Source organism: Ylistrum balloti, unplaced genomic scaffold (genome assembly GCF_031769215.1).
Source record: "Ylistrum balloti isolate Yb309-2 unplaced genomic scaffold, AGI_CSIRO_Ybal_v1 Utg370928, whole genome shotgun sequence".
Classification (NCBI taxonomy): domain Eukaryota; kingdom Metazoa; phylum Mollusca; class Bivalvia; order Pectinida; family Pectinidae; genus Ylistrum; species Ylistrum balloti.
This window is the reverse complement of record NW_026782525.1, coordinates 241,993-258,057: the sequence shown is the minus strand read 5'-3', so window position 1 is coordinate 258,057 and position 16,065 is coordinate 241,993. Positions and strand designations below refer to the sequence as shown.

The window sequence follows — 16,065 nt, the reverse complement described above, 5'->3', positions numbered from 1 at the left end:
AGTCCAAGAAAGTAAAAGAAATGACCTTGACCCATAGTCAAGGTCACAGGGGTCAAATGTGTTAAACGTGCAACATATGCACAGATATAGTAATGTTTGTCATAAAGATCCAGGTGAGCGATACAGACACTCTGGGCCTCTTGCCTATTTTTATTTTGGACATGTGCATGTGAATATATTGATTATGATACCTCTACTATATGCTTTCGAAGCCTAACCTTAAAATGTGCGTCTGTTTGCGTGATTATCTCCTATAACAATTCTCAGATTTCAGTTCTTTCTCAGATCCACACCTGAATAATACATTATATTCTGAATCTTACTCCGTTGATCAATACCCCTTTAATACTACTGTGTATTGATCTCCCCAAGTTGGTAAAAAAAAACACAGAATAAGGTATTCCAGGTATATAGATAATAACTCGAGATAAACAACCACCTGCATGGTATGCTGTAAAAGTCAATCTACTTATTTCACCTGACAGATGAATTCATGACCAATTCATGTGTCCATGAACTGATAAAATTAGTATAAGTAGACTATTGAGCTATATTTATCCACGAAGTTCTGTGTCAAAAATAACCAAAACCAAAACACACTGAGTGCCAAGGAAATATGATGATTTTACAATATATGTTTTCTGTACAGTTTTTTGTCGGTATAGGACTAAATGTGATCTTAGTGGACTGTGACTGGAGACTTCTCGGTTTCCGGCTTCTTTTCCAAATTGAAATTCATTCGAATAGTGGCACGGCTAAGAATATAGACTTTCTTGAATTATCAGATATCAACTTATTTAGCTCATTTAACTTATCAAGATTTTGATATTTCTTTAAATTATTTTATCGATGTTTCTCTTTCGAATCATCAGCATCACTGATGACTCATGAAAGGACGAAACAGCTGTTTTACTAATTGTTTATCTCAACTGTATCTAGCTGTAAATTTGTATTATAAGGTGTATTCCTTTGTATTCCTTTTATAGGTAGGGCGGTCGATTTTCCTTTGTTCTAAATGATAGAGACAGTATTGTGATCAGATTTTTTAAAAATGCCTTATGCAAAAGACATTTTATTCGCAAAATTCGCTAGTAGCAAATTTCATAAAACCTCAGTAAAAGTTATTGACAGGTGACTGTCACAACCGCACAAAGCCGATCACAGTATTTTCGACTCGACAGTGATCGTCTTGGGGAAATCATGATACCAGAGACATCGGATGGTCATTCACCTTTAGTGTCAAATGAGTCAGTTGTGCGCACGATGTCTGCTATTGCACATTTGTGCTCACGTTGTGCAATTCCATCGTGATTAATATAAATTTAGGAATGACCAAGTGTGGGATTGGGTTTATCTATTTTTTAAATATATAAGAATTCAACTAAGTATATTTCCTAGTTAAGCCATTCATATATAGGTCGGACACTTGTAGGTATCAGACACATATAATATTTTGGTATCTTTCACGAGTGCGAAGCACGAGTGAAAGATACCAAAAAAATTAGCCACACGAGTGAAATATATTTGTTATTACTGAAGACACTATTAAATATTCTGTTTATTACATTTTCATCGCAAAAATAAACCAAAACAATGGCAAACTTACGATAACTATAAAATGGGTAAGTTGACCATGCTTTTTCCAGACACTACTCACTCATTATACAACGATGTTGTGCGCGGCAGAAAAATGTCCATTTTATAAAATCAATAAAAATATACAGACTCATAAATAATTCATAATGAATGTTCATTTGTGTTTGGACATGGATTTTGTAATTTATTGATGTAACTTATACACAATAAACTGGTTTAAACGTTAACTCAAAAAATAAAAACAGTGTTTGATAAATTATTCCGCGCATGAAAAAGTATGGCGCCATCCTAGTCGCTGTCATTATCAATGACACGGATTCTTTTAAAATTCCTTGGTCCACACTCAAGACTCTCAGAACGGGGATGGGTTTGACCACTGATAACATAGAGTTACTGGCTTGCATCGTCTGCTGACTGCCATGAAAATGGAAATTTACGGTGGAGTTGAAGGTTGTGCTCCCAGTGAACAAACCCCCGACAGAATTGGAGTATATTTGTATTGGGCTCTCTGATTGGTCAATCCTCAAAGTGATATTCTAGTGAAAAATATAAAAAAAAGTGACTTTTAAGATATCCCTATATTTCACTGCTAAAAATGTAATAAACACGGAATAGTTAGATACACCCGTAATTTTAAGTGTTTTGTTTACAAAAGCCACACGTGACCAGCTTGAGTGTAGGACACACACACGTATATATACATTATATTAAATGGACGTCTCTTTATGTCACAGCAATGATCATACCGTCAGAAAGGAAATTGTACCTTCGTTACTTCTGTATTACCATCCTTTTCCATTCATTTGATAAACGAAAATATACACTAAGGTATATCATTAGTGCTGTGTTTGTTACTCGGGCAAGACAGCCGATTACGGATCCGGACCTGTCATGTTTATAACCGATTACAGGTAAACTTTGTTGCCCAAGGCACAACTGCTCGCCCGGTCCTGAGGTGTGAAACTATATACGACAAGATTAATGCAGATCCAGTGTTATTTCGAAAACTGTTGAATTAAGAATTACTTTTATAATTACCAATCAATTAAAATGTCCATGTGACCGTTATTTAGTAATAACTACACGAATGTTTTGTTTAATCTTGAATCCGTAATATTTAGCCAATCATTCTGACCAAACCTCACAAAATGTGCGATCCTATCGCACCGTTGTGAGCACGAAGGTTTTAATGCGTTGTGCGTTACCACAACTGTCGCACAAACAAACAAACAAATAAATAAATAAAACGTCACTTTATTCCTTTCGCGTGACAATTTCCCGAGGACACAACAAAACCATCAACGGTTTATGCTGTGACGATCTCATTACATAATACCTCGACAATTCAGAGAGAGGTTCAACATTCGGTGAACACCAGAAGAGAAGCATTTGTATCATCAGCTCATTGAATCCATCTCGGAAACATCACAATCTCCTTTAACATTTTCAAACCCACCACGTCCTAGTATGTTGAATTTAGCTAATCGTTTGAATGATCGCTGATAAGTTCGCTCCAGATTGTTGTAAGCCGGCTTTATGTCGTCCTCCGATGGTCCCCAACTTGAAGAAGGTTTTAAAAGTTTCGCGAACCGCTGTGAAAAACAAATATAACTGCTAAATAGAAAAACGAAAGATTAAGTTAATAATATCAAAAACTTGTTGTTGACAATAACAGAAAGCGAGGAACTATGAAATCTAAAAGACAGAGAACATTTGTCACGGATTGGTTAGCATCATGTATCAGTGATGGATCGCGTCGACAGGATTATTGTGCAGAGGTTATCTTCCTTAGCTCATGCTCTTTATTTGATCATTCACAAAACCTCCAGAACCTCCCTTCCTCAGCCACCTTCCCCGTTCTTTTTACTTAAACTTTTCTATAATTTTGAAATAATAGTATAAATTCGTAATACTTTTTTTTTTCTCGATTTTTAATAAGGATTTGTTCTGTTTAAGATAATATAAAAAGCCTGAAATAGACTTCAGATACATTGTTGAAGAAAAAGATGAATTTCGTCAATAGAGACGCAAATTAAGATCACTTCATACATTTCACAACGTCATTGGCTTAAACAGGGTTTTTTTCTGAAAGAACAGGATATTTGTGCAGTAGGAGGTTTTGTGAAAATAGAACAGGATATTTGTGCATTAGGAGGTTTTGTGCAAATAGAACAGGATATTTGTGCAGTAGGAGGTTTTGTGCAAATAGAACAGGATATTTGTGCAGTAGGAGGTTTTGTGAAAATAGAACAGGATATTTGTGCAGTAGGAGGTTTTGTGCAAATAGAACAGGATATTTGTGCAGTAGGAGGTTTTGTGCAACTAGAACAGGATATTTGTGCAGTAGGAGGTTTTGTGCAACTAGAACAGGATATTTGTGCAGTAGGAGGTTTTGTGCAACTAGAACAGGATATTTGTGCAGTAGGAGGTTTTGTGCAACTAGAACAGGATATTTGTGCAGTAGGAGGTTTTGTGCAACTAGAACAGGATATTTGTGCAGTAGGAGGTTTTGTGCAAATAGAACAGGATATTTGTGCAGTAGGAGGTTTTGTGCAACTAGAACAGGATATTTGTGCAGTAGGAGGTTTTGTGCAAGTAGAACAGGATATTTATGGATCTAAAGGTTTTGTGAAAGAATATGATATTTGTGGAGCAAGGGTTTTGTGAAAGAACAGGTTTTTTTGTGGAGCAGGAGGTTTTCTGAAAGAACAGGATATTTGAGGATCTGGAGGTTTTGTGAAAGTACAAGATATTTGTGGAATCAGGAGGTTTTAAGAAAGAACAGGATATTTTTGAATCTGGAGGTTTTGTGAAAGAACAGGATATTTGTTGATCAGGAGGTTTTAAGAAAGAACAGGATATTTGTGGATCAGGAGGTTTTAAGAAAGAACAGGATATTTGTGGATCTGGAGGTTTTAAGAAAGAACAGGATATTTGTGGATCTGGAGGTTTTAAGAAAGAACAGGATATTTGTGGATCTGGAGGTTTTAAGAAAGAACAGGAAATTTGTGGATCAGGAGGTTTTAAGAAAGAACTGGATATTTGTGGATCTGGAGGTTTTAAGAAAGAACTGGATATTTGTGGATCTGGAGGTTTTAAGAAAGAACAGGATATTTGTGGATCAGGAGGTTTTGTGAAAGAACAGGATATTTGTGGATCTGGAGGTTTTGAAAATAACATTGTAGTAAATATATATTATAAAATGGTATATTTTCTCTACAGTTGCGAAATATAAATTTCAGGTCCTGATAGTAGTATGCTAGAATTCCTGCTTCAATTGACTCGTATTTGATTCGGAGAACATTACAATGATTGACAAAGTTTATGCATACCATATCGAAAATCCTGTACTATTTCAAAGGTTTCCGAGGCTATCTTTTGTTTGTTACTTTATGTCAAATTACAGTATATTGAAATGACTTTTAAGTTTTTTTCTCTTCTTGAACCAATCGAATTACTTCGCTTGGGCCTTTAATTTTGAAGGGCATGTTTCAGGTGTCCATAGAGCGAAAGTGATTGTACCCCTGGAGTATCGAGGATGTAGTGATCGAAACACCTGGAGTATCGAGGATGTAGTGATTGTACCCCCTGAAGTATCGAGGATGTAGTGATCGTAACACCTGAAGTATCGAGGATGTAGTGATTGTAACATCTGAAGTATCGAGGATGTAGTGATTGTAACATCTGGAGTATCGAGGATGTAGTGATTGTAACATCTGGAGTATCGAGGATGTAGTGATTGTAACATCTGGAGTATCGAGGATGTAGTGATTGTAACCCCTAAAGTATACAGGATGTAGTTATCGTAACCCCTGGAGTATACAGGATGAAGTGATCGAAACCCCTGGAGTATCGAGGATGTAGTTATCGTAACCCCTGGAGTATCAAGGATGTAGTGATTGTAACATCTGGAGTATCGAGGATGTAGTGATCGAAACCCCTGGAGTATCGAGGATGTAGTTATCGTAACCCCTGGAGTATCAAGGATGTAGTGATCGTAACACCTGGAGTATCGAGGATGTAGTGATTGTAACATCTGGAGTATCGAGGATGTAGTGATTGTAACATCTGGAGTATCGAGGATGTAGTGATTGTAACCCTTAGAGTATACAGGATGTAGTGATTGTAACCCCTGAAGTATACAGGATGTAGTTATCGTAACCCTTGGAGTATACAGGATGTAGTGATTGTAACCCCTGGAGTATACAGGATGTAGTGATTGTAATCCCTGGAGTATCGAGGATGTAGTGATTGTAACCCCTGAAGTATACAGGATGTAGTGATCGTAACCCTTGGAGTATCGAGGATGTAGTGATTGTAACCCCTGGAGTATACAGGATGTAGTGATTGTAATCCCTGAAGTATCGAGGATGTAGTGATTGTATCCCCTGGAGTATCGAGGATGTAGTGATTGTAACCCCTGAAGTATACAGGATGTAGTGATCGTAACCCTTGGAGTATCGAGGATGTAGTGATTGTAACCCCTGGAGTATACAGGATGTAGTGATTGTAATCCCTGAAGTATCGAGGATGTAGTGATTGTATCCCCTGGAGTATCGAGGATGTAGTGATTGTAACCCCTGGAGTATCGAGGATGTAGTGATTGTAACCCTTAGAGTATACAGGATGTAGTTATCGTAACCCTTGGAGTATACAGGATGTAGTGATTGTAATCCCTGAAGTATCGAGGATGTAGTGATTGTATCCCCTGGAGTATCGAGGATGTAGTGATTGTATCCCCTGGAGTATCGAGGATGTAGTGATTGTAACCCCTGCAGTATCGAAGATGTAGTGATTGTAATCCCTGAAGTATCGAGGATGTAGTGATTGTATCCCCTGGAGTATCGGGGATGTAGTTAATGTAACCCCTGGAGTATCGAGGATGTAGTGATTGTAATCCCTGGAGTATCGGGGATGTAGTTAATGTAACCCATGTAGTATCGAGGATGTAGTGATTGTACCCCGTGGAGTATCGAGGATGTAGTGATTGTAACCCTTGGAGTATCGAGGATGTAGTGATTGTAATCCCTGAAGTATCGAGGATGTAGTGATTGTATCCCCTGGAGTATCGAGGATGTAGTAATCGTACCCCTGCAGTACCGAAGATGTAGTGATTGTAACCCCTGTAGTATCGAGGATGTAGTGATTGTAACCCCTGGAGTATCGGGGATGTAGTTAATGTAACCCATGTAGTATCGAGGATGTAGTGATTGTACCCCGTGGAGTATCGAGGATGTAGTGATTGTAACCCTTGGAGTATCGAGGATGTAGTGATTGTAACATCTGAAGTATGGAGGATGTAGTGATTGTAACATCTGGAGTATCGAGGATGTAGTGATTGTAACCCCTGAAGTATCCAGGATGCAATCGTGACGTCCACGTGTATCAATTACAATTTGCGCATGCTCCATTGAACGCCTTTTTCCGAACAAGCATATCCCATACTCGACGGGAACCCATTTGTTGAATAGTCGCTTACGCTAGATACAGCCCAGTCACCCTTGCTCCTTGTGACTAAGCAATCTCGTCCAAGAGGATAAAGTAAGGCCCGATAAACTCCAGCGTATGGTGATGTAAGCAAGACGAAAGATTTCATCGCAGTATATTTAGTAAAGCAGCGGCAGTCTGGAACATGTGGAGATTTTTCAGCGAAATGTCACTGTTGGTACTGCGTTGTAAACCATCAACGACCTCCATCATGGAGTTACCGTTAGCCATATACTTGACACCACCATTGGGAAACCTCAAGTCTACTTCTACCTGACGTTGGCACCAGCTTGTAGCATTCTTATGTCCCTTTTCATTTTACCGTTACCGGATTCGTCTTCATTCCATGTTAATTAAAAAAGCGCAAAGAATATGTACACAAATTGATTCCTCAACAATTTTAACAACGCCTTTTGGAAGATACCCGTGGAGAAGCTTGCACTTACTTTATGGTTGATTAAATATGACACACATCCACACACTTTTTCGATATCAACATTTTAATCACATACCTCTCCTAAAGATCCCTTTTCCCTTTTAACAATGGATGCCATGTAGAGGAAGATTGGTACGATGGACGCCATGGAGAAACACCAGCCGATACTGCGAGCATAATCCGGGTATTCGTATGTACCGTAAGTAGGAGGTTTGTATTTAAAAATACTCACAACCACCAAAAACTGGAATGTAATTTTATCAGGTGTTATCATTAATAACAAAAATCAACATTAGAATAAAAAAAAGACCACGAAATGCCAGCAAGACAACAACTAAGCTATCAAATACTACAATAACGTTAGGGCATCGTGTCAGTTTGACAATGACTTGTTTTAAAGTGTGTCGTTCTTGTAGGAATAATGCTCAAACACATACGATTAATGTACACGAACCCATTCAATGACATCGGCTCATTTTGGTTAAATAAACAGATATTATCTTAATTCCCACTAACCGTAAGGATGATTGGCATGACAAATGCTGTCGCGATCCGTACAAACACTGGTAGAGGTCGTCCCAACATCAACATGGCGTCCCGACTTAGACGGTCACCGCCTAGGTAAATAAAACAACAGTGTTAGCCAGCAGAAACAATTCATTGACCCACAATGCCACAACACATCCAGAAAGTAATCGCTTTAAAAGTTTGCCAAATGAAATCAGCAAAAAATGAAGTTAATTGTTCATGTTTTTCAATGTAACAGTTGTTTATTCCAAGAGACAAAGGTAAGGACTTTTCATCTTTTAAAGTTGCACCAATTAAGGACTCTTTCTGTAAAATTGACAAGATTTTACAACGGTTTGCTCTACTTTCAAAATCGTAGCACCCTGAGGAAAATCATTTTTATCTTTCATGTATTTATGATGCACAAAATAACTAAAATGCACTAAAACATAAACAATTTTATCGATTACTAGTACAACATCCAAAAACCTGTAGTATTCTCTCACTTACCGTACACCCATGCAAATAAGATGGACTCCGTGACGGCTATTAGGAGGACACTCCAGGTGGCAGTGTACCAGTCTATCAATTGGAACATGTACACACCAGCCTGAACGATATAGAATAATCTTAAATCAGCTGTGCAAATAATTGAATGTCTCTTCTATTTGTTAACACTTAATTTGAGTGATTTCCATTTTTCAAAGTAGCCGTCTAGAATTCAACCCCTATGGGCCCCTAGCATCACTGACGAAAAGGATGAATCACCTGTTTGATGCAGTTAAAGTAATTGGCGGATCAAGGGTGGGGGTGGGGGGAGGGGGGCAGAACCTACCCCCAACCCCTACATACACACCCCTACCCTCTCAAATTTGCCAAGTGACCATGATTTAAAAAATTAACAAACGAAAATTCCATCATCACCACCTATTTTGGTCTATCGAATACTAGTACACTACAAATCCTATAGAATAACCAAATTGAGGACATCAGTTACAATTCCATTGATAAAATCAATACTATGCGACCTAAAGGTTACGTATAGTTTTCATTCTATCGTTGACTTGTGCAATTACCACCAAGTATATACGAACGAGTTTCGACGGGAGGGGTACCGTATTACATATTTATTATTTATTAATCAGTTCACGATAACATTATTATACCTTGTAATTAGATTAATTTTAGTCCCACGGTACTATTTTTCATTGATTACGTGTGCCCTTCTTACTCGAAGTCTTGGATCCGTCCATGAAGTTCGACATAACACTGATTTCGTTACCTGAGTAGCAAGTGGGATCCCACAGATGAATGTGAATATGGTGAGTCCGGTAAGGAGCGGAATTCTCCTTCGGCCGATTGTTGTAGGAAAGTTTTCTTCTAGTACACAAAGTACTGGTTCCATGAGAGTAGTCTGGAGAACATGGTCATTAGGGTTACAAATAAATCAGGAAAGTTCACTCCAACCAAAATTTCAACATGAACGTGTCCAGTGGGCTTAATGGAGTACAAACTGACTATACATAATGCGAGCTAATGGTATTGTGAAAAGTGTCATTAATGTACGTTTTTAAAATCCATTTCTAGAATCATTAATTGCCTTTTTCAAATTATTTACCCTTTTTCATTATCGAATCAGACCTGGAAATAATTTTCACTGAAATGGCTATTTCATCTTTATGATTGATACGGTCGAGATGTCAATATTTATGACCACCAGGAAACATTGACACAATGAAGACATAGATTACAGGCTGTAATTTGTACGGTCTTTAGAAGTTTTAAATATGAAGCGAACTAAATCTAAAGTAAACACAATGTATACTAAAACAAGTTTTAGTGTCCTTTGATGACATCAGAGATGTTCCGAATAATTCACTTCCGGAAGAAAATAAATTTATGGCTTGTTTCCATCATTTATATATCTTGTACTCGAAAGACTGTGAATATGAATAAACTCTACTACTGTTATGATATCACTATTTCATCCGTAAAATATAGTATGTGATTTTGATGTATTTTTAAAAAGTCATGACTCGGCAGCTGGCTCACCTGACAGTCTAGGCCTGGTAGCAATAGCACGATAAAGAACAGCACGGCCCAGATTTGAGGCAGAGGGAAGTACGTTATCGCCTGTGGGTAGGCCACGAACCCCAGGGAGAACCCCCCTGTAATTGAAACATCATTTTTTATTATGTGCATTTCTCTTTATCTTAATACCCTAAAAGGACATACAAAACGACAACGGAATATCGGAAACAGCTGAATAGTATTCCGACTGAAAGATTCAAAAAGACAACAAAGGATATAATGTTTTTATACCAGATATGCTATCATCTTCTAGGCTTCTTGGCCATTCAAAACAGTAGCACTTCATTATCAAAACGGAACACGGGATTCATTTTAGGGTAGAAATTATGACGCCATGCCCCGTTTTATTGTCATGGTAGAGAAACTACTCTCGGTTTCCTTTCGAAGGGACCGAGATTATATCTTATCCTTACAAATCGGGAGATCATAAAGTCACGTGACCATTGGTATAGCAAAAAGAGCTTGCCGAGATATTGCTAGTAGCTATATCACGTAATGTGAATGGCTTTATCATACTGTTTCTCACCACCCAGAACTCCTTAAAAAGAAATATTTTCACTTTTCATATATAATCATTATCTTTTTTTCTTCCAAATTTCAATTATGCAAATTACAACATACCTGACGTAATGACCTTGTTGATTGGTACGTTGCTCTCGTGCGATAACACTCCAATTACCGAGAAGATGACCAAACCGTTCAGTAGACCGTAACATACTGTCATCACCGTGCTAATTATAGCATCTCTGTAGTACAAAATAACACACCGTCATTTCCGTGCTAATTATAGCATCTCTGTAGTACAAAATAACGCACCGTCATTTCCGTGCTAATTATAGCATCGCTGTAGTACAAACTAACACACCGTCATTTCCGTGCTAATTATAGCATCTCTGTAGTACAAAATAACACACCGTCATTTCCGTGCTAATTATAGCATCTCTGTAGTACAAAATAACACACCGTCATTTCCGTGCTAATTATAGCATCTCTGTAGTACAAAATAACACACCGTCATTTCCGTGCTAATTATAGCATCTCTGTAGTACAAAATAACACACAGTCATTTCCGTGCTAATTCTAGCACATTTTCACATGTCCATATTTTCTATCCTAACCCTTCTGAACCAAATGTTTGATCAAACAAACTTACAGTTAGTGTTTACAGTTTAAACATATTGTATTGCAAAAGCAAATGGATTGGGCACAAGTTATCTCAACTTATAAGAGCCCTCTCCATAATAATATATACAATGAATGTGACAACAGCTTTGTACAGTTACAACTTATTTTCAAATGTAAAATGTAGTAGGGAAAAAAGAAGGGAAGAAAAGATGGGAGAGGAAGAGAAGAAATTGATTTAACAATATGACGTAGTCATCGCTCATGCCTGGCACTATAACTGCACAACACATCCTTCCTTCTTACACAGTTCATTAAAACACCATTCCTATAGGCCATCTCGTTCTCTTCAAGGCTTTCAATTAAGCTTATCTAAAGTGCCAGGCAAACATTCCTCGTAATTAATTAATAACATTCAATATTAATAAATTAATATAGTTACAAGTAGCTATTAGAGATACAGAAAGGAGAAGAAGGCAAGATCACCCATTCACTGAGTGAAGTCAGAATCTGTTGCTGGCCCGCATGTATGTTTGTACGATGTGAAAAAATATCTTCGTTTTCAGTAACGGCGAGTTAAGATTTATCAGACAAAAACGTTTCGAGATTGATTGGGTAATACGGACACAATTTACAAACATGTTTGCTCTCAAAATAGTATAATTAGGACATTCAAAAAAATAATGATATGCATCTTCACAAAAGTGTCCACAAGAACATGATGATGATTCTACTAAGTTTACACGGTACAAATCGTTAATTAAAGCACTGCAGTGAAATCTTAATTTAGTATGAATTATATTTAAACGACGTGGTCCGTAATTAAAGAAAATAGTATATTTGTTTTGTCTTGGACTGGTAGTTTTTCTAAATTTAGACACAGATGGTAGATTTCTTGTTTCATCGGGAAGATTGTTCCAGAGTTTAATAGTGTTAGGCAAAAAAAGACATTTGGTATTAGTTAGTCTATAATTCGGTAATATATAATCATTGTTATTTCTTAATTCATACCTATTTAAATTACTGTTAACTGTTGGTAAAAGATCGTGAAAATAAGAAGGTGTTAGATTAAATTCGTTCTATTTCTAGTATAGAGGAAGAACCATAGGTCAATGAAGTATCGTCGGCAAACAAACGTGATACACTTAATAATTCATCGGGTATATCATTGATATTAGGAACAAAAGAGGCCCTAAAATTGAACCTTGGGGAACTCCAGCTTTAATTGTTTGGTAATTAGAAAAATGTTCACCTACAAATACTCTTTGTTGTCTTGATTTTAGATAATGTATTAACCAGTTCAGAATGGTTCCTGATATACCATAAGATTTAAGTTTTGATATCAGACCCTTGTGCCAAACTATGTCAAATGCTTTTGAAATATAACAGAAAACAATGCATGTGTGTTTCTTTTCCTCAATATTGAGACAAAAGTTGTGGTAGATTTCAATGAGTTGGTGAACGGTAGAGTGTGTAGGCATAAAACCAGATTGTTTTGTATAAAATAACGAATTTGTTAAAAAAAAATAATTATAAATATGCTTAAAAACCACTCTTTCAAAACTTTACCAATCGTGGATAACAATGCTATAGGTCTATAATTAGGAGGTGAATGTTTTTCTTCTTTTTTATAAAGTGGCATAACGTTTGCCTTTTCCCACAAATTAGGATAAACACACTGTGTGAGAGACATATTGTATAATAGTGTTAAAGGTCTGCACACTTTGTGAGCTGTATAACGTAACATATGATGACGGATCCCGTCTACACCAGATGCTTTACCTCATTTCAATTTTTTGAGAACATCAGTTACTTCATCTGTATTAATAATTATGTTGCTAAAATTTGAAATTGTTTTAGGGGCTAGGTTCGGTACCTGAACTTCAGAGTCGTCTAACTGACTTATTGAAATAAAATAATTATTTAGTAGTTCCGCTTTCTCTGTATCGTTATGTTTTACATTAACAGTATGTGGATCTATAAGAGGAGGCATTTCATTGGTTGCATTTTTTTATTTAATTAAATTTCTAAGTAATTTCCAATATGATTTGGGGTAGGATTTAATAAAACTGTCAATGACGTCATCTAAATTTCCATAAAAGTTTTCACGAGCGTGTTTTTTCATGTTATTTACTCGATTTCTCGCTTTTTTAAAATTCAATATGTCATTCTCACGTTTAGTTAACCTATGTTTTTATGTAGCCTATTGCGGATTCTGATGTTTTTACGCAACTCCGAATTCATCCACGGTTTGTCGTTGGGTCATATAGTGACAAGTTAAGATGGAATACTCTCTTTAGCAAAGGATATAAATTGATCAGTAAAATTTAAACAAGCTTCCTCAATATCCCTAGATTCAAGAATCATATCTTCCCAGGAAAAATTTTCTATTAATCTATTTAGTTTAGTAAAGTTAGCACGTTTATAAAACCAAACCTGACACTTATAAGACTTAGTTAATTTAAAATTTACCTCAATAGATGCTAAACATGCTTCATGATCACTAATGTCTCTAGTAATAGGCAATACTGATGATTCTATACATTTAATTGATTCAGATAGTATGATTGGATCTAGAAGAGTAGCTCGTGTGTTTCCTATTCTAGTAGGTTGGGTAATGATGTTTTTTAAATTAAAATTATTAAGTATTTCAGAGAGTCTATGATATTGTGTCATTGTAATTAAATCAACGTTGACATCTCCAACAATGATTATGTTCGATGTAATATCTTATGCTTTTTCAATAGAGGCATGCATATGATCCAAAAGGAATTTGTCGCATTAGGTGGTCTATAGATCACGGTAGGGAAACTACGTCACAAGATGGCGGGTGTATCTCTCGCTTCGCGGTAAGTCTGTCTTACTTTTTACTTCATATACCATACTCCATGAAATTTCCTGTAATACTTACTTGAAGCAGTAATCGGTAAATGTAACACATACCGGAAGCATTTGTCAGTAAACTGTACCACTTATGGAAGTTGCGGTCGGTAAAGTGGTGAAAGACTTTCCGGAAGCGGTTATTTTTTAAACTTTTTGTATCTCTTACCGGAAGCAGTTGTCGGTAAATTTATTATGACTTCCATACATGGCCAGTCCTCCCCAAGCCGGACCAAGAGTGTAGAAAGCCATGAATGCAGCTTCTATCCAAACCTAAACACAATACAAATTATTTGTGTTTTTCATACAATTAGATGTTTTGAATAAATGTTTGGAGAAATTCCTCTCAGGGACCAAAAATAAGTATATTAGTTTTATCCTAGTTTTGTTGAAACCTAACTGATGTTAATCTGCCAACATCGTATAAATTTTGTGTGTAATGTTGTTGAGGTTACCTCCCCTTTTTAAAATAATTACGTCATGTTTATGTCCGTGACTGCATACTTTAGTTGTACATTCATATATGGCCATTGGTTAATAACATGGTATGTAGTAAATGAGAATTATGTTATAGAGACGGACTGGAGGTATAGCCAGTCCTATTGTTGCATTATGCATAGTTATCCAAGTGCTATAAATAGGTTGAACGCAATCAAAACTTTTATCTCTTCATTCAGTCTATAACATGAGACCCTACTATGTGTTGGTGGGTACATTGTGGATGTGTCTGAACCTAACGTAATACATAACTACACAACTTTTCCCCCCAAATTGACTACCACGGATATTAAAGCCCGCTAATAATTTTTTAAAGCATGTTCCTTTTCAATCGCTACCAACGTTCCAGCGCCTTCATGTGGCTGTATAAACGTTATTTTTTACCGGAAGTAGTTTTCAGTGTCAGGGGTATCCGTATAAATTTTCCGTTCGTGCAAATTTACTTTTTATTTTTATTTTAGTTTGTCTGATTTTGAAATAGATACAAATAATATAAAATTGGTTCTGAAATTGTGGTAATGCTACCTCCTACCCTCCGATCTAATCATGAATTCTGACGAGGCTAGCCTAAAGATGGCGACCATCGCTCTGATTGAGACAGATGATCTACGTTGATATAGGGTTATCATAACGACACGGTAAAAATGTGTCACCGGAATCCGAAGTGTCGATTACTTCGATAATCAACTTTGTGACATGTTCCGAGTAACGTGTCGTTGGTTTATATTGCAATAATTACATTTTAGACTCAAATCATTTTAGAATGAGGAGAATATGCTTGTTTTATGCATATACTAAAGATAATGAATTTTGACGTTTTAATAGTCGACTACGTCTCATGTTAAAGCCAAATATTCATGGTCTAATTTCCAGTATACGCATAAAGACAGACATTCTGTTTCCCTTGATAAAGATTATAACATTTTTTCAAGTTATTCCAGTGTGTGTATATATATATAAATTAGTCCTGTTGAGCTGGTAGAGGTGCACGAGGAGTCCTCACTGTCAGAAGAAAACAGAAATTAAAAAAAAAATAATAAAAAGATCAAGGGAAAGCTACATCAAAATACACAAACAAACAACATTAGAAAAAGAAAATGAACTGATAACACAGGCATGATTCGAGTAAACTCCGGAAGAGTATGATGTTGAAATGTACAATTAAAATTTACTTTTAATTTACCTCGGAGTGGGTCAAGCGTTCGAAGTCAGGTGTGATGAAATACGCCATCCCTGTCGTGGACCCCTCAAGTGTGAGGGCCCGGATCCAGATGACAATTGTGAGTACTACAGGAGCAATGGCGGTAACGTACATCATCTGTAGATGAGAGGGTGTTTATTATATCAATGACGGTAACGTACATCATCTGTAGATGGGAGGGTGTTTATTATAACAATGGCGGTAACGTACACCATCTGTAGATGGGAGAGTGTTTATTACAACAATG

General features: G+C 36.6%; 1 protein-coding gene across 1 annotated transcript in view; it reads right to left on the bottom strand.

The window, feature by feature from the left end:
* Positions 1-2,993: 2,993 nt before the first annotated feature.
* LOC132559526 (sodium- and chloride-dependent glycine transporter 2-like) overlaps positions 2,994-16,065 on the bottom strand; it is a 28,234-nt gene continuing 15,162 nt past the window's right edge. The window contains exons 6-14 of the mRNA XM_060224153.1: positions 15,801-15,935; positions 14,289-14,392; positions 10,739-10,863; positions 10,079-10,194; positions 9,309-9,440; positions 8,537-8,636; positions 8,036-8,136; positions 7,596-7,763; positions 2,994-3,188 (exon numbers count right to left, since the gene is read on the bottom strand). Of these exons, the coding sequence (XP_060080136.1) occupies positions 2,994-3,188; positions 7,596-7,763; positions 8,036-8,136; positions 8,537-8,636; positions 9,309-9,440; positions 10,079-10,194; positions 10,739-10,863; positions 14,289-14,392; positions 15,801-15,935 (1,176 nt within the window). The remainder of the gene's footprint in view (positions 3,189-7,595; positions 7,764-8,035; positions 8,137-8,536; positions 8,637-9,308; positions 9,441-10,078; positions 10,195-10,738; positions 10,864-14,288; positions 14,393-15,800; positions 15,936-16,065) is intronic.